This window comes from Lycorma delicatula, chromosome 3 (genome assembly GCF_047948215.1).
Source record: "Lycorma delicatula isolate Av1 chromosome 3, ASM4794821v1, whole genome shotgun sequence".
Taxonomy (NCBI): domain Eukaryota; kingdom Metazoa; phylum Arthropoda; class Insecta; order Hemiptera; family Fulgoridae; genus Lycorma; species Lycorma delicatula.
The window spans coordinates 133701739-133722561 of NC_134457.1; the positions used below are offsets into that span (position 1 = coordinate 133701739).

Genomic DNA, 20823 nt, shown 5'->3' on the forward strand with positions numbered 1-20823 from the left:
CATTCTCGTGAGGAAATAATTATCCGCATTATGGATGCGGCTGAGCAACTTAAGAACCGACCCCTATGGCACCCCTTAGTACATGTTGAATTTTCATTTCCTTATTCCGTGGTAATGGACATTTCCCAACCATGCAAGTACCTGTTGATGATACTCAGCAGATATCCACTAACCTCTTTTTCTCTATGTGTGGACATAACAGCTACCCAAGGGACACTCATAAATGCATTCCTGGCGTCTAGGAAGACCACTAACAGTATCCTTCGTCGACGTCGGGTGCCTGCAGCCTGGTCCTTGGCTCATCCAATTACATGTTTTAGGGCGTCCAGTGTGGACCTGCCCCTAACAAAAGCATATTGATTAGTAGCAAGCCGCCCCTGTCTTCTAGCTCAGCCCAAAGCCGATCTGCCATCATTCTCTCAAATAATTCAATTAATTTCATTCATGGTATTCAAGAGAGAAATAGGCCTATAAGATAGTCTATCCAGACATGTCCTGTCTTTCTTTGGTAAAAGGACTAACTTGGATTCTCTCCAAAATGGGGGAAATGGACTCCCCAAGCGTCCCGTTAAAAGTATCCAGGTTAGTCCACGGATGCCTCTCCACAGACTTTTTAATAATGGATCCCGGAATCTGATCTGGTCTAGGGCTCTTGTTCAGATTGATCTTCATAGCTACACCTCTCAGTTCCTCTATGGTTAGTCTATTGCCATGATTGACTCTTATCTCTTGCCAGTCCGTCTAACTCCCAGATATGGTTCAAGGATGGCTCTCAATGAATTCCCAAGAGATAAGGGAGGTCGATCCACCAAACTTGTCCATAACCAGTTTATAGGGTCATCCCCATGGGACCACATTCAAGACTTCCAGGAGGTCATGCCATGCCTTTATCATGGCAGTCTTAATAGCAGCACATAAGGTTTTCCTTGCTACTCAATACTCTAATTACAGTCTCTCCTTCTCAGGATATAATCTCCTGTTGCCCTTCTGCAGTTTCCTCCTTGCCGACATGACAGCCACCCTCAGACCAGCAATTTCATCTGTCCATCACTATCATTCATGTTAGGAATAGATAAATTCCTTATTGTAACATCTTACAAAACAAAGACATTAATATTTATAACTATTTAAATGGATCTAAATGCCCACAGTATCAAATATTTAGTTTTCCTATGCCTAGTTTAAAATAATACACTGATTGTACTATTTTTATTTGTTTACTTTATTGATTTATTATATCTACCACTTTTATCTTCACAATTGAAATATTCTAGAAAGAAACACCTGTTCTAATATCATTCATGTTAGGAATAGATAAATTCCTTATTGTAACATCTTACAAAACAAAGACATTAATATTTATAACTATTTAAATGGATCTAAATGCCCACAGTATCAAATATTTTCATTTTTTTATTTTTAAGCTACTTATCTACCAAGCATAAATGACTAAATTCACTGTGGTATGCTTTTAAAATAGTCTTAGCATTACAAATTTTGAAATTTATTCAAGACAAAAATGCTATGCCATATCTGGTTTTTGTTTTTCTTTTCTGTTGACATGTCTGGGGATAATGGTAGACCAGATTATCAATAAGATGACGAAGTTACAAAGCTGTAGCATTTATAACATGTTAACATATTCGTGATCAAAAAAAAAAGTTGGAATGCTCTATGCATTCTTGTTAGGCAGGACTGCTATATCAGTCACAAACTTTAGGCTGGCATGTTAAACAGAGTTATGACTGTTCTAGCAATAAATATTTATTTCACTTTAAAAATCCTGATTATGATAGTAGTCCTTTTGTATCTGGATTATCACGTGCAGTATTCTTTTCTGATCCACTAGAAACAGTTGAAAATTTAATATATTGTTAGCACTGCTTCAAAAATAATTTCTTGTAAACAGTTGTTCATAATCTTACATTACGTTTTGAGGAGATAGGCTGAGTTTGTTATTATAACTTTTGTTCATTATGCATTCATATTTTTACTTGGAAACTGCGTATTATAGTGTTTAGTGAATTATATATGTGATACGTGAATAATAATATAAAATTAATTCAAAATATTTGGAAGAACTGGTACCTAATGTATGAATGAATCTCTCCATACTGACTGTGAAAATGATAAAGAGAACAGAATCATGGTTAGGTCTGAAGAGAGTAATTCTGATTATAATTCTCGTTTGATACATACAAGAAGGGAAGCAAATTCAATCAACAAAGAAGACCAATTGACGGTGAGTTAGGAACAGGAACTGAAAAAGCTAAAATGAATATCATAGAAGATACAACTTTAATTAGTAAAGTTGGATCAGATAATAGTAGCAATAATAATAATAATGATAAAAATGATGTTAGTAATAATGGCTATGATAATGATGAACCTGAGGAGAACATTGCTAATGAAGATGATGTAAATAATAATGAAGAAGAATAAGAGGAGGATTCATGGATAAATGAAACAGTTCCAATTACAGAATTCAATTTTAACTCAACAACATATGGTTTAAAAATAAATATGTATAAGTGTGATCAGATGGTGGCCTACTATTCCAGTCCTAGAAAAACTATTTGCTGGTGTAAGAAAGTAATATTTCACTTATTAGATTTAACATTATACAATTCTTGTTGCCTGTACAAAGAAAGCAAAAACTGGAATGCCTTTCCTCAAATTTCATAATGAAATTACAAAAGTCATGATTACATTGCCTACACAAATAAAGTATTGCAGACAACTAGTTGTGGAAAAACAGCTAATTACTGAAAAATGTTCACTTTCAAGAACTTATTCCTGCACCAGAACGATGAAAGCATCAATCAGCCTATTACCTTAAATGTCGCCAATGTTATAAAGAATGGAAGAAAACGAAGCTAACTCAGTACCATTGGAAAACTTGCCTGATATCATTATGCCCAGGACACTCTTTTGGGAAGTGGTATGTGGCCCTTACATTAAACATTTGAAAAAAGATATTCTTTACCAGTTGGTGTATTTTTTCTTTACTTTTACTAAAAAGAGAATGAACTTTATTGAAAATTAACTTTATTTAGTATTTTGGTTTCTTATGTGTTTTGATATTTAGCTGTAAATTTTATTATATTTTAAAGTACACAGGTTATTTAATTTTGTAATCTAATTATTTGTAACCCTATAGATAAATACTCAGATCTATGAACTGCAACTGCAGTCATATCCCAGTTAATAGAAAGATCTATTCAGTGGGCTTGTATAATACAAGAATGACTGAAAAAATTTAGTGACTACTATAGTATTCCTGACTGGGAATGTGTTAAGTATCATTTGTAAATAGATCTCTAGAAATTAATTTATTTTATTTTATTAGGTAATGTTTATCTCTATTGTAAATTATTAAAAACAAAAATTGATAACCTATTATGAGATTGTAGTAAAACAATTGATGATCTTAACAATAGTGAAAGTAAAAAAATTATTTAATATTTACATTTTAAAAACCAGTTAAGAAGAACTCAATCAAATTTAGAAGTGGGACAGAATAAAATAGTGAGGACATATGAAGCTTAGAAATAGGGCTCTCAGTTACCTCCCACTGTCATGCATTCAAACACTGGTATAACATGAAGCTGACAGCAGTGTTTAACACCAGCACCATTTATTTATAAGAACACTATTTGAAAATAATCAGTATTTGGAAATATGTCTTCAATTCCTAGGAACTACATTTGCTACATTTTAGTAGAAGGTAGGTCTAAAATGAAATGATTGCAAACAGACTTTAATAATGTATATATCATGTTCATATAATGTTGTTTAAGTTGGTCTCATCAAACATGTGTAAAATAATTAAATTAATGTTAAATTGTAGATTTGAAAGACAATAAATATCATGAATTACATTCAATATTAGAGAAATATTAATTATATTTTATATATTTAAATATATCAAAGACAAAAATATAAAACAGTTTATCACCAAAAGTACAGAATTCAATAATGCTTCTTACCTTATGCTTATTGTTATTTCATAAAAGTGCTTTCGAGGGGTTCCCTCATCATCAGTTAATAAAACTCTTTCTTTTTAAAAATTCACAAATTAAAGTTAAAACATTAAAATTGTAAACATATAAAAATATTTAGTCACAAAAATTAAGGAATTTTTGTTATGTGGCTAGCCACATAATAATTTTTATGACTACATATTTATTTATATATATTTATTATATTGTTTAATATATACATGAACATATTTTTTTCATATCAAAATAACTTTTGTACTGTAAAGAAAAAAGAAAAACTGAAATTCTCTAACTTATTCCAAAGACACAGTATTAATGATCACTTGTCTGTTAACATTTAACTACAACTAATTATTTTTCTATTTTATTTATTTTTTGCTTCAAATGAATAAAAATAAAATAAAAGAATATAAAATTATTGAGGGAACCCAATTAGTTTGAAATTTTAGCACATTTTTAATAAAGTATTCTAGTAAAAAAACAAATATTTTACAAATTTTGAAATTTATTGAAGACAAAGTAGCTATGCCATACCTCAAAGTATTGTTGCAAGAACGATGTTAATAATGTTATCATATTGAAATAATAGTAGTACTATAAGAACTAAGTTGACGAGTATCAAGTATTACTTGTTGATTAAGGGATTAGTAAAATGATTAATAGGATAAATAGTCTGTTTTTCAAAATTTCAGTCCAGATGTGCTTCTGGAACTGCAAAGCAGTGATCATGAACAGTTCATGATCAATGAACTTCAGTTACTTCTATTACAGTATAATTTTCAATTTTATCATAAAAGAAGATTATTCTTGATTCACTTTAAGAGCTATTCTGTTATAAACAAATCATGTGGCATCGCAATAGACTGTTTCAAAATTTATACGTAAAAATGACATGTTTCAGTGTTTGGATTACAGAATGGTTGGTATGAGAAAAATAGGATTGCTGAGAAAGAGATATAGAGTGAGCAGTTGTGAGACTGAGTGGTTGAGTCTATCGCATTGGAACAGGCTGTATGGCCTGCCCATAATGTTCATGATGAAGTTTGCTGTTTTCATTTCGAGCCAACTGAATTGAGATATTTATGAATTAATTATATAGAAGCTACATTTAAAGTTATATTACTATTGACAAAAAACATGATAGAGAATAAAGTATTATACAAACACACATGAGGACTAACAAACTGAGTAACCTGGTACAAAACCCACTAACACAATTGCACATATGACAGTAAAATCTACAAAAAATAAATAGGATAGCACTTATGCTGAACACAATATACAATAACATCTTTAATATGTAAGATGTGGCTGCAGAGCCCTTATCCTTGTAGTTCTTTTCATTTTTATTTAATGAATATGCTTGACAAATTGTTATTGTTTTTTAAGTCCTCTTAATTACTTCATATTGTCATTAAATTATTATCATGTTTTGAATATGGAAGGATTTTAAAATGATTTTATGTGTAATTTTTTAAGATCCAGCCAGTGATAACTGATACATTAACATTTTACTTGCAATAAATATGTATGTAAAACTTTTGTTTCTTTTAAGTAAAAAATTTCCAAATTTGATTAAACTATAGACACTAGTACAAATAAAATATCAGTCCTTACCACTACTCTATTGAGTCATCCAAGGAAAAAACTTATTACTATTTCCTTCACAAACTATTTGTCTGATTGTTTATTTCAAAAGTTTTCTGAGCACATGATAACATTTCTGTATAAAAAAAAAAATGATTTCACCTATTTATCAAAAAAGGTTTTTAATACTAACTTCAGAAGTTATCTTATTACTGATTTTTGGCCACCGGCAATAGAATTATACTCCAAACCAGCTGCCTGAACTTCTAAAATAGCCCTGATTACAAATGAAATAATAATAATCTTATTAGATTTTTCTATATGCGTTCAAACCATTAATATCTTAGAAATAATCAAATAAGCAACTTACAATTTTTTAACTTTCCTATTTTTTATTAATACCTTATTTCATAGTTAAAAATAGAATATTTATTGCTTATTAATTTTAAAAATTTGTTGGTTGTTTAGTTTAAACTATAACCATATCTATCTCTGAAAAAGTAGCACAAAGATATAATTATCTTTGTTTTACTTATGTATGCTTTGTACTGATTATATATTATTTTAATACAAATATATTTTTATGATCTTGTCATGTGAATGTAAAAAAAAAAAAAATTATTTGATTTATCTTATAAAGAAGAACACATGCACCAGATGTCATTAGATAGATATCAACAAGTTTGTATCAGTATTACACAAAACATTTGCTTTTATCTGTTACACATGACAAACACCATTTAAAAGTTTTGAATGCTGTAGAAATGTGTCACTTCATAAAAAATACATCAGCTGAAATAAAAATAATTTTTTGTTTTGTACAATAAAGAAATGTTACTCTAGTTCTATAATATTACAACAATATTTTTTAATAATAGTTTATCAAAATATTTATATAAAACTTAACATTGCAAACTTGTAAATACTTGAAAAACACAAGAAGAGTTAGAAAAATTATAGCAATGTGATAAAATTTAAATATTTTAATAAAAAAATAGAACAGTAAAATTCTAGCATCATAGCTAAAAAATTAAAATTAATTGAAATGATTTGAAAAAATGAAAACTTTTTTTTTATTTAAATAGTAATTTCATTAATAACTCCTCATCATCTCTGTTTTAAAATACCAAAATAATGCATGTGGCAAACTTCCAATGTCTTATTACAGAAGTACAGCAGCAAGCGGTCAGAATATTAATAGTAAAAAAGGTTTCAGTGTAGCTAGTTCATGACTAGCATGGGATGTTAACATTTTTAATTTTTGGTTCCTTTGTAAATAATTACCAAAGTTATTACTTATTTGTTTTAATATTTATTTTTTATTCATTTATATCAACTAATTTCAGGATAAAAATGTATAAACTACTTAACTACCATAAACAAATAATTATAAAAATAAAATTATAAATCATGTTTAATTTTAATAGTGTTATAAAATTGACATAGCTCATTTCTTCATAGTACAGGTTTAAATAATTTTTCTTTTATATAATATTTTTAGCATCAAATTTGTCATTATTAATATGCAATGTTTGTATTTAAATTCATTTTATTAATATATATTAACACAATTAAAGCAAATCTAATCTAAAATTAACGAAAATTAAAATAACAAATAAAATTGTGTGTATGTGATAGCCATTAATACAAATACATATTAACTCATTTTAATAAGATTGCAGTGAAGTAAAAATTTTTTAACACAACTTTTTTTAAGAATTCTTAAATAAATAAAATACTAAAGTAAAAGTTTATAAGTAAAGTTCTAAAACAAGTTACTTCTTTTACTTTGCCTCTACTCATTCTACAGATTAAGATATTGGGTTCATCCGAAATACAAGAAATACTCATCTCAATCCATGGACTGAGACAACTGTTTTATCTCAAAACTATTTAGCACACTGAATGGGGATCAGACTAATGAAAGAGATCTTATATGAAGAGAATATTTGTTTCATGATTCTTAAATGGTTTTGAAATCATTACTTCATTCCTATTTTCATTCAATGAAAAACATTTGACATATTTAGTATCTGTGTAATTTATGGGTAACTTTAGTGCACATGTTAATGTTGAATATTATCTAATGTTTCTGTTCAGTAGTGTAGGTAGGTGAATATCTATGTGTGTGGTGGTGATGTAAGGCAATCCTCATATTACAAAAATAGACTCCTTTGAATTACTATGAACATTATTTAACAAATCTGTTATAATATTGTTTTGTAAAAATGTTAAAGAAAATTAATTGTTAACTGTAAATTATTTTATTCTTTCAGTCAGATACTAAATGTAGCAAATCAGACTGTCTAGTGGTTAACTTGTTGCCATAAAGCCGTTGTTTATTCAAAGTTGAAGGTTTTGAGGTTTGAATCCTAATAAAAGCTAGTTGTTTTTATATGGATTTGAATACTAGACAGTAAATACTGGTGTACTTTGGTGGTTGGGATTAAATTAACCACACATCTCAGGAATTGTTGGCCTGAGTTTTGAGTTTGTACAAGACTACACTTCATTTACATGACATACACATTATCCTCATCTCAAAGGCCGTGAGAGGTTGGTTATTGTTCATTAGTTGAACAGATTGCAACGTACATATTAGGAAAATAAATACTAAATGCAGTGCTCCAAAACCATTTACTTATATTCCAACAAAATTATTAAAATAGGCTAATATAAAAACAATAACTATAAATTAAAAAAAATATGACTTCATTTACTCAGTTTTAAAATATTTGAAATAATTTGAACTGCTTTAATTAAATAAAAAAAAATTAGATATTAGACAAATTCCTTTGTTATCTAATTAAACAGAATTTCATAGATTGTAATGATTTTAACAATCTAATTAAGAGCCCTCTTAATTACAAATTTCTTGAAACAGTATATAGTTTTTACCCCACAGCTACTAAAGTGGTAATTACTTAAATATTTTAAAATAAAATAATTAAAAGCAAAAAGTATATGTACAAATAATTACATTATTACATTTTATATGCAAAAAAGTTAATTTATAAAATTACTAATTTATAAATACTACTTCTTACTGAACTTTACTGTGAAGTTTACAATTAACAACATTTTTGATTTATGATAAAAGGTTAAACTGTTTTACATAATTTGTAAAATTTTGTTCTGTTATTTTGAATTTTTTTAAGCCTTTTACTTCTTACAGTCTCAGACAACTAAAAATGAGCCAATAAATGTTTTAATCTTATTTTTTAATCTGGTTTCATTAAATTCAGTAATTCTTTTCTTACAGTCATCTAATGCATGAAATAAGTGGTGTGTATGAACATTTTTATGCATTTATACATTACTGAATAATCTGAGCAATATCATTTACTTCAAAAACCCAATCTATAAAATATTTTCATTTTTATTTATTCTTTTATGTGAAACACACCAATTTATGAAACAGATTTATAAATAACAGAGCCAACATTTCTTATTATTACCTTACCACACACTGATTACAACAGATTTCATGTCAGTCATTAGATTTATGATACATAATAATCTACTAATTTGAATAATCTATTTCTTTTTTCCATCTGAGTGATGGTATTTTTTTCTTTTGCATTTTGTCTGCCTACAATAATAGCAGGTTCCATCCATCTCCTCTCCATACAATTTCTTCATCCATATTATTTGAATTTATGCCTGCACTAGTTACAGATTCCATTCTTATTTCCTCTTTGTAACTTCATTAATGAAATAAACAAGGAAAAATTTATTTTTTTCTCATATTTTAGTTAGTTTTTAATTACTGATTGCGTTTGTACCTTCAGTATCCCCTTCTGCTTTATCATTTGAAGAAATGCTTGCCTAGAGCAAGTATTTGATGATCCTACCTGTTCATCCATACTAATTATACAATACAACAACATACAATACTAAATTGAACTAAATATACTATATGAAATAATCAACTAAATAAAAAACAAAAATACAACAAAAAAAATTTTTAAAACACTTAAAATACAGCTATCAAATATATCACACTATTAATATGCTCTGTCTCATGGACCAACTAAAATATAATGCAAATACTATTCTATGTCCAACAGACCGCTTATTGTATGAATAATTGTACACACACCTAAGTGCACAATGTTACTTTCATCACTTGTCTCCCAACTACTGGAAGTTATTTGGATGAAGGGCGTTTCAGGTTGTGCTGTTAAGGAATTATGGGAAAAGAAATTTCCTTTATGGTCCGACAGACGATTGCATTGTAATTAAGGGTTAAACAGCCCCACATTTCGAAATTGATCATTTAGTTCATGCTTCTGCCTAAAAGGTACAGGCCAAATTAATCGGAGAAAATAAAACAGTTGAGTACCCCTCAACTTTCATGACTACAGTGAATGTTATAAATATATTTGCCACGAACAGGCTAACTGGAAAATATGTTGGAACACATGAAAAAAGTTTTAGATGAATGTTAATCAACATTTTATTAAGATTAAACTTGTCTAATTTTTTTTACAAAAATGACATCTGTATGAGAAATTACAAAAACAGTTCCTTAAAGGGTGGCAAACTTGTAAAACATTTTTGTAATATATTACAGTTTAAGTATTTTTAAGGCCCTACATCAAACGAAACTTCAAATTTTATTAAAGATTCACACAGTTTTAAGTATTAATCATTTCTTTAGTATACAAGGAATACAGAACCAATCAATGATTTCAGTCATGATCTAACAAACTATTTCAATATTGATCATAGTAATAATATCTTCATGAGTATAAACAACTGAAAAATGTTTGATTGAATGAAAAATAGTGCAAACAGAATAACTTAGAATAAATTTTCTTACACATCACTTTACTCAATATCTCTTTGTATTTTAACCTATGTATTCTACTAAGGTATTTCTTATATTTGTTCTAAAAGTTTAAGAATTGAATCCAAACACATACAATTATTGTAAAAAGGAAATTTTCAGAGAAAAAAATTCATTATCTATTTAAAAGTTATAGAAATACAATTATTTTGTTACTTTACATAACAGACACCTTAGTTAATAAATTGACTATGAGCAACAACTCCCAGACAGAAACAGCATCCAAAAAACTGCTAAGACATAGTTTCATGTCAATGAACTCAAGTGAAAATTGACTATTAGAAGGTGATACTTTATATATATGGCTTCTGAGTGGAATTTTTAGTATCTTTTACCAGGACCACAACAATCAGCACAGTATCTGCATAGTTATATGAGTATATGTAATACACAGCTTTGTACATATAAGTTGTACAATTTCATATGAATTCTATCACACAATGACAAGCCAATCTATCATAATAAATGCTACTGCAAGGAACAAGTAAACTTGTCATTACAAAAACATTTTTTAGATGTTCTTTATCAAAACATCCCATCTATTAAAATAACCTACTGCTAAAACTGTTCTTAATAATATCAGCAATGATATTTTCAAGATTGCTGTAATGCTTAAAAAATGTACAAATACATGATTATTTTTCTGGATCCTGCTAAAATTTAAAAATAAAAAAAATAATTAGCATCATTACTCAAAATGTGATTTTTGCACATGCTTTACAAGACTGGTAGAACTGACATTTTAAGAAAACTATCTTTATAAAACATTAATATCTCTTAAGAAATATCTTTGAGATATTATGAATTATTAAAACAGTTATTACTTTCATAGACAAAATCAGCAGAATGGCATGATTTAAAAATTTTCTTAAATTCTATTTTATTGAAAAATTCAAATATTTTATTAGAAATATAGATTCTACATAGTAATTAAATAAATTTTCTTAATTAATTTTTTAACACTGATATTTTTATAATGTTAATTATGCAGAAATTAATGGACCACCCACTTCTCGTATAGTTCTATAAAATAAATTAATGAATGTAATTACATTTATAATTAATTATTAACACCTAATTAACTCCACAATGCTTTCTACTTGACTGTTAAATTGCTCGACAAAGTTTTACACACACTCGTTTCATTTAGTCACTGAATTAAAAAAAAAAAACACCCAATTTTTATAATGTACAGTAGTGAAAGCAAAGAGATTAAAAAAAAGTGTATAAATAAAAATCAGGTCCAAAATAAATTAAAACTTTTAATATTTTTGTAATATATATATATTCTTTAAACATTAATAAGAAAAAAATGTATAGTATAACATTATTCAAAATATATTTACATATATAGGTTATAGTAAACGAATCTTCCAATTTCTTCTCAATAAGATTACTTACTTTTAGGTGGAATGATGTATGTTTAAAAATTCTTTTATAAAATTTTCTGTTTCGAAATGTTGACTATTTCTTTCTTTGTCGGAAGAAGTTTCCGTTCCTAACCTATCGCTGCCGTAGCTGAACATGTGTCTAACTTCCACTCATGCCGGCCTCTGTGGCGCGAGTGGTAGCGTATCGTCCTTTCATCCGGAGGTTCGGGGTTCGAATCCCGGTCAGGCATGGCATTTTTCACACACGCTACAAATCATTCATCTCATCCTCTGAAGCAATATTTAACGGTGTTCCTGGAGGTTAGACAATAAAAAAAAACTTCCACTCATGACATGACCTAGCTGGTGGCGTCTCGGAATGGATTATTTATTAGATGTCCAGAATTAATTACCTCTTGTGTATAAATATTTTTTTTAATGATGAAAATTGATATAACTAAAGTTAAATTAGAAATTTAACTCTAGAAATTGATACCAACGAATCGGGATTTTCCGCTACATTCCGGTGCTAAGCTAAGGGGGACACACACACACAGACCTTCATATAAATACCATTTAGTAGGGTAGGATATATATATATATATATATATATGAGAGAGGGAAGGTAAAGAGAGAAATTATGATTTGATATTGGAGAGAAGGCTGCTTCCAGATTACTCAGTCAGTCCAAGATAAGTTGTTTACGCCATGCGTAAAGTTTCGGTATTTCCAATGAATTCAAAGCTAGGGTTGGGTCATGTTGTTATCACAGGCTTGATATATTTAATACTACGTTTTGTTTTTGGGCTTGTCTTTGTGTATCTGTTTGTTTATATTTGTTCGTTCTATTCGAGCCCTGGCGTCAACCAGACGGCGATTTCTGTCATTCTAGTGACCGCGTGTTTTCATTTCTCGCAAATTTATTGCAGCTCTCATACACTCCCTTTTTGCTTCGTTCACATACTAATACTTGCACACATCTCCTGTTGCCAACACACACTCTCTTAGATCTGCCTAGGCTCGGTTTCTCCTTCTTTTCGTTCGCGCCATCTTTTCGGCAGAGTTGACCAGACCTTCACAATGTGAAGACGCCTTTACGTTTCGCTCTCAAGATTTGTGCTAATATCTTCATCACCTTCATACTCGCATACACGGTGCGGTATTCCTGTGTCGAAAATATTTTCTAGTTCTACTCGTCAGTTTCTCGTGATTTCACAGTTTTCTATGTTCGTCCAGCCTCGTTTCTTCGTTAAGTTATTCTTCAAATTCTACAATACTTCTCTGTGGAAAGTGCTTCAATCATTACAAGCTGTCAATTCTGTCGAGGCCGAACTTTCTCCAGCTTCTTATTACAATTTCAGCGAAGCAGAATTTCTTCAAACTAGTTGCTACACACTTCAGACGCCCAGTCTTGCTCAACCTCGAAGCCTTTCTCACCCCTGTATTCCTGATACACCACGGCGGACTACGCTCAGGAATTTACTGTATGTATTCGTTTTTACCTTCATTCACGAGTTCGTCTCTTGCAAATATTTGTGTGCTACAGGCAAGTTCAGTTTTTCATTACTTATTACGTTAAACAGTTATGTTATCATTAAAATTTGTGGAACATTCAGTTCATCATGCCTATGCCTTTCAAGTTTCAATTTCATGTTTAGTTTAAAACCCATTTACTCACCTTACAGTCACAACAGGTGACTTACATAAAGTTGTGTCATCGTTTCAGCTGCAACCTATTTTACGTGCTCAATTAATTTCAATGCGATTATATTGTAATTAACTCTTTTATATTGAAACTATTGTAATTTAATTATCTAAGTTAATGACATCCGTTCATTGCTATTTGTCACATTATAGTATACGTCAGTAGTACAACTGTTTTCCAGTTACATTTTTCTATTGATATTATGTTTTTCTAGATTTACAATTGAAAATAAGGTGTTTTATGTTCTCTTGTTTTCAGGAGTTGTTAAATTGTATATTGTCAAAATGTGTATTTCAAAAATATATAATTGTAAATCTCATTTAATATCATTGTTCATATGCTGATTCAGCTAATATATATTTAGCATCATTAAGTTATGTTAGTTTCATAATTTCTTTTCATTTTTTCAGATTATGATTTAACTTAAGTTCATTTGTTCTTTTTCATTAAAGTCCAATTTCTTTTGGCAAATATGAGCTGTGTTTTTTGTTAACTTTACCCAACATAAGTATTGGCTGGGTGTACTGCCAGATTAGACCTAGGGCACAGGTCCCTCGGTGTTTCAGGGTATGGGCATCTGGCTCGTGGATGTAAGGGTCCGGCTGTGCCACAAGTGCGGGATAGGGGATCACAAGGCTAAGGAGTGTTCCGCCCCCTCGGTGCATGCTCTGCCGAGAAAAAGGGGTGGGTGCTCCGCAATTGGCCCACATATCCGGAAAAAGGGAGCGTCAGGTCTTCCGGGAAGCCCTGAAGCGGGTGAAGAAAAGGCTTCGTTAGAATGTTCAACGTTCTACAGGCCAACCGAAACAAGAGTCGGCTAGCCACGACTTGGTGCTGATCAGCGAGCAGTACCGGGACCGTGACGAGTCCCAGAGGTTCCGCGATTGTCGCGATATGGATTCCGAATCGTAGCAGAGCCAAAGTTCGGAGGCACGGCGCAGGCGAGGAGTCCGTTTGGGTCTGCTCGGTGAAGTAACGATTTTTAGCAGTTATCTCACCCCAAATGATTCGATAGCGGATTTTCGTTGGAAGGTTGACGCTCTGGAGGATGTTATCCTTGCTGCCGCCGGTGGGATAGTGGTAGCTAGGGACTTCTACTTCAGAGCGGTGGAGTGGGGTTTGGCGCATACCAACTCCAGAGGGAAATACATTCTGGACATGGCGGCACTACTGGACTCGTAATTCTCAATACAGGGAATACAATGACGTTCCACCACCCATGATATTTGGAAACCATACCCGATATTTCCCTCGCCTCCGAAGGGTGGTCCCCTTGCAAGGGGCCCCCACGACTGGTGAAAAGATACAACGTCAATAAAGTTGACGAGAAAAAATTCAAAGGAAATATCTTCTCAGGAGTGGTAGCCTCTGGAAACACCACCAGGGGGGGGGGAGACGCTGGAGCTGAAGCCGTAGTTGCTTCGACCATGAGGCTGATCGCTTCTGTATGCGACTCATCCATGCCTCACAGAGGACCGAGGCACCGGAAGCGACCAGTGTACTGGTGGACACCGTAGATTGCGGGGTTGCGCCGAGAGTATCTTCAACTAAGACGAGTGGCGCAACTTACAAGGAATCGCACAGACGCAAACATCAGGTCAGCTGTGTATAAGACGGAAAAGAAGCGGCTCCGTCGAACCATCAACGTGAGCAAGGACGCTGCTGGAGAGAACTGACGGAGTCCGTGAATGCAGACCCTTGGGGGCTGGGTTACAAGATAGTAACTCGGCGATTAGGGGTCTTGCGGTCACCAGCTCTACTAGACGAGGCTAAAGCGGAGCACGTCGTTAAGATGTTGTTCTCAGCCTACTCGGTCCGTGCCGAGCGGGACTTTGGCTACGTGAGCGACTTCCCGCTCTTCTCGATGGAGGGAGTCCTACGGTCACTGAAAGGAAGAATAGCTCCCGATCTCGACGGCATACCGGGCGAGATGCTCAAACTTGTGGAGCGATACAGGTGCCATGTGCTTCTAGATATATAATACATGTCTGGAGGCTGGGCTTTTAGCACCAGATGGAAGACCGCGCGTCTTGCGCTGATTCCCAAGGACAAAAGAGACCCAGAGTCGCCGTCCTCCTACCGCCCATTGTGTATGGTTGATACAGCTGGGTAAGTATTGGAGAAGCTGTTAGAAAAAAGCTGGTGGTGGCGATGAATCAGGCAGGTGACCAGTCATCCAACTAGTACGGTTTCCGGCAGGGTAGGTCGACCCTAGATGCAGTTCAAGAGGTTGTTGAGGCAGTGCGGCCAGCAGAGAACCACAATCATTTTTCGCGACATGTCGTCCTTCTCGTTACGTTGAACGTTGAAAAGGTTTTCAGCTAAGCACGGGGGAGAGATATGATTCGGACCATAAAGCATTTGTTCCATTAGTTGCCTCAATACCTTCTCAGATTGGTGGACGCGTACCTGAGAAACCGTGGTCTCATCAACAAAAACGTGGCAGCCTGGCGTAGAACTTCGATCACGTAAGGAGCGGCGCAGGGGTCGATTCTCGGCTCCGACCTTTGGAACGCTGTCTATGACGGTTTGCTGAGGCTGGAGATGCCTGATGAATCTGTTTTGTTTGGGTACGCTGACGACGTTGCGCTACTTGTCGCAGACCGCGATGTGAAGCGCGCCCAACTGAGGCTCAGCCGAGCCATGCACAGAGTCAGTGCCTAGCTGGACAACCATGGGTTGTCTTTACCCCTCATTCCAACCCCGTAGGGAAAGACACCCGCCTTGTGACGCTTCCGGTCACCACACCCCTCATCATTCCTATGTCTCTAGCTCTCAGCAAAATGGAGATCGTGGTTCTAACGAAAAAGCGCATCAACACCCTCCTCTCCCTGCAGGTCGGGGTGGAGGTTGTCGAGACCAAGCCGGCCGCAAAGTACCTCGGTATGATGATTGACCGGAAATTCAGCTTTGCTGAGCAGATTCGGAGAGCCGCTGACAAAGCTGCAAGAACCATAACTGCTCTCAGCAGGCTCAAGGCGAATGTCGGCGAACCGAAGGCCAGCAGACGGCGATTGCTGATGTCCACAATGTATTCCGTCCTGTTATACGGGTCGGAAGTATGAGCCCAGGCATTAAGAGTCAAAAGAAACCGGAAACGGCTCGCGCAGGTGTAACGCACCGCGGCCTTGCGAGTCGCTTCCGCGTATTGCACGGTTTCGGAGCCTGAATTATTGGTGGTCACCGGTCAATTTCCGGCACCGGCAGCAGGAGATCATCCGTGTTTTCAGCAGAGCAAGGATCGATCTCGGATTTATCAGGCACCGCAGAATTTTGTATCGAGGCCTTCAGGAAAATGGAGAAGAAGAAGAAAAAAGGATAGTCTATAAGAAAACCAAGGTGATAGATTTGAGCAAGAGATAGATCGAATATCTCAATCAAGAATTTTATAATTAAATGTATTTTTTAATTCTTATTGATATAGATTTTTGAGGTCTTAATACAATTGTTTTGTGAGAGATGTTAAATGGCAAGGGCTCTTAATATCCTTTTCATACTTCGTTTAATGGATTTTTTAATGTTTTATAATTTTCATCACAGACAAGTTATTGTTTTGAATGTTTTTTTACTAAATTTCGTAAGAAATTCCTAGAAAGATTTTAAAATGACAAGGGCCTTTAACCCTATTATGTTGTGTTTTCGGGGTTTTCAATAACCATTGACAAGTTTTTTTAGGTGCTTTTTTTGACAAGAGTAGTCCTAGACTATGTCATCTGTTCTGTTTTCTGGAGAGGAAAAGATATTTTGTCTATTGACTGACTATGTTGCTAGCGTTTTTTACCGAAAGGGAATAACTAGTTCTTCCTTTTTTTATTTTTTGTTGTGGAAGGGGCTAATGACCATAGCAGTCGATGCCCCTAAAGCTTCAACAAAAAAAAAATAGATAAATAATAATAAACAGTAATTGCATACAAGACACCATTTAAAATAATCATCAGGATTTATTTACAGGTAGTTAAATATTGAAAACCAGAATTCAGTCCCATTGACAAAAGACATTAGCATCACTGCTAATTTTAACAACTAGTCTTGTATTAACAATAGTACAATAGATAAGACAAGCATAAAAACAGCTTTTTGCATAAGAAAGCTAATAATAAGAAAGCATAAAGTTCTTTTATTGCAAATTGCTCTGCTGTTCACAAATAAACCTACCCTGTAGTCTATCAATGAATTTAATATTTTACCATTTCACTAATTGTCTTAACAGTAATTCACTGAACCATTACTTGTTTTCATATATTGGAATTACTTGTGACGTCACCTTAGTTGTGGCAAACTTGTATGCACTAGAAATTCATGCCTTCTCTGACTCGTAGACCTCTTCACAGGATACTTTCGCTTCAAACTTACATAATAACTCCTTGCTTAGAACTCTCTCACAGAACTCTGTTGTAGCACTCTCTCACAGACTGGCCATAAACTGGTCTTCCCCAGAGTATTTATACTCCTATCCTCTTTACCTGCAGGACTGGACCCAACTCAAAATGTGAGAATGATCGTCACTCTCACATTTTCCCATGAGATTCCTACCCTGGTCCGGTAACCCCTTTTCATTGAACAACATCTATAGCGGGTAGTTTTACAAATAACAATTGTTAAACAGGCCTGTTAGCTTTATTAAAAGAGTTGGTTCTTTTAGCCTTTTCTGGATTCCTCTCATTATTATATTTTCTACTACTTTCTTCTTAATTGGTAGGAATCTGTTACTCAGGTCCGTTATACCAATCTTTGTCAACATTAATAATAAATTATTCTTATTTTACCTAGAATGCAAAATACAATAGCCTTTTTTTTATTTAGATACCCACACTTTTATTTGTTATTTATTCCTCTTTTGTCCAGAAATTTGATTAAATTACTTTCTAATAATCAAGTAACATCAATCAATTAGCCTGAGAATTTTAGAGTAATAAGAGATTTTTTGCAAGTAAAGGACTTTTGTTAAAGGACTTATGTATATACTTTTTATTTACATTTTACTCTATTAATAAATCCATGTTTTGATTTGGTCTACTCCCTTAGAAAGTTTTATTAAGTTTTTAGAATTTTTTTAATGAAGTATATATTGGTGACAAAGTAATGGTATATCTCAATTTAACAAGCAATATTTAATTTTTTTATAATGTTCTGAATCCAGCTTCTAGTTATACATATCTTCTGAGTGCTTGCATGTGTTTATTCAGTTATTGCATCAATTTAATAGTGATAAGTTAAAATAAGACAATAATAAGAAAGCTAATAATATAATAAAATGTAATAAAAGGCAATTGTCTTTTTTCTAGTTTTATAGTTGACCTTGCAATAAAATCAGTGGATCTGTTAAGACCATGGTAAATAACTTCCTACCTTATTGTTATTTTGATAAGAATCATTTTATGGGCATTTTTCTATATATATATATTTAACAATGCAAACACACATATGGGGATTTCCTAAGAAATAAGACTACCAACTTCACTGTACCTTTTTTGGGCCTCATCCATCTTACAAAGTTGATATGTACATGATTTTACCTTTTTTTGACAATTATAGTAGTAAAATAATAATACTTTGATTCAAGAGGCCTATATTTCTGAAATCTCACTGGAGGAATCCAAACTTATAAATTAAAATCCAAATTATTTATAAATTAGAATCCAAATTTTAATAAATATGCACTTTATTTTATTATATATGCACTTTGTGCTGAATTATACTGTGTCAGATGATTTACACTCTAAATAAAGTAAGATCCGACGTTAGAGTAATTTTATTTACATAAAATGGTATATGTATACTTTGATCAAATAAAGCTACATATATTAATAAAATGTTACGATTATAGTTTTTATTATAACAGTTATTAGAGTATCTTGGCATATTTTAGCAGTTGATTTTTTATGTTTATTATATATGCACTTTGTGCTGAATTATACTCAGTGTCAGATGATTTACACTCTACATAAACACCAGCGTTTATACTTTGCATGGTGTTTCATGCAACACATCACTTACATTATCTTATTAACATGTTCATCTTATTCATTCTTGAGAAAATAATTGCATTAGGATGTAGTAAATAAATTTATGTTAATCTCTAAAAACTAATAAATGAAAAAAATTCAAAATGATTTACACAGTAGAGAAGGTTGTGTTAAAAGTTATTAACATAAAGAGCCTATTCAACCATTTATTGGCAGTATGGAATATAAAATATTTGGTAATGGTAATACAATTCTGAAATATGAAAAAAATTAAAACTCCTTAATAGTATTTTCAGGCACCTTCACAATGATATCTACGTTTTAGATTACTGTAAATTAATATTTGTTTGGCAAATCTTGGCTTTGTCATATACTGGGCTCTTCTAAAATAACAATCATCAAATCTGAAATGTATATTAGAACCAAACTTACTATGGAGAGTAGATAATGGATGATCAATATAGATTCAATAGGTGAAGTACTCATATTTGTATTGAGTATGGTGATAACAAATGAGATAAGAATCTCATTTTAGTTCATTATAATCAGTATTAACTGAAGTGTTGAATAATATTTTTCTTTCTTCTTTAGTGTACTATTTTAAACACTCAAACTATTCACATTGAGTAAATACAGTTCCACAGGAACGAGACAATCTATTAGAATAAAAAAACAATCAAAAGATTATCTCTCTTATGACCAGGTTTGTTTTTCTTACGTTATCTAATTATGACTAAAGCCAGCATAAACAACCCATTTACACTTTTATCTCCTAAAATACCAAAAAAAATTAGATAGTATGAAATCTTCACATAAAAAGCACCATTGTATTACTATTTTGTACTATAAATTGAGTTCCATAGCATACATAGTTTATTTAATTTATTATGTCTATCATTATAAAATTTATCTTAAGAGATTTACGCTCACTACCCTTCAAAAAGAGCAGTAGCCCTGCCAGAGAGAAAAAGATGCAAGCATAATGCTACAGTTGAAATCAGGGAATTTGTTTAAACAATGCAAGTACCTACTCAAGGTAGAAGGTATGAAGAATAAGAAAAGGAGGGTACTGGAAGAAGATGATCAATCTATAGAAGAAATTTTTCTGATTTCGATGTAATGGATATTTTACTGTCTTGTGCAGCATTAGTTTATCATCTTCCATAATCAGAAAAATTATTCAAATGATATTTTATACAAAAATATACAACTAATTACATTATGTGATGTATCACGTAATGTTATATCATTTCATTACATTGCTGTCATCACCACCATAATGGTAAAAACAAATAAAGCACAAATGATACAAATAATATTACTACCAATCAAATGCTAAAAG

At 32.2% G+C, this 20823-nt stretch overlaps 1 protein-coding gene across 4 annotated transcripts in view; it reads left to right on the top strand.

Annotated features, from left to right (window-relative positions):
- Window positions 1-3582: 3582 nt before the first annotated feature.
- The window catches only part of LOC142322019 (sodium-coupled neutral amino acid transporter 7-like), an 85112-nt gene continuing 67871 nt past the window's right edge, over window positions 3583-20823 (top strand). For 2 of the 4 annotated variants that reach the window (XM_075360600.1, XM_075360602.1), the window contains exon 1: window positions 6765-7054. Coding sequence is in view for 1 of the 4 variants with exons in the window: in XM_075360599.1 (XP_075216714.1) it covers window positions 3682-3727 (46 nt within the window). In the remaining 3 variants the exon portion in view is untranslated. Of the gene's footprint in view, window positions 3728-6764; window positions 7055-20823 lie in introns of those variants that run through there. The other 2 variants (XM_075360601.1, XM_075360599.1) reach the window with 2 other exon arrangements.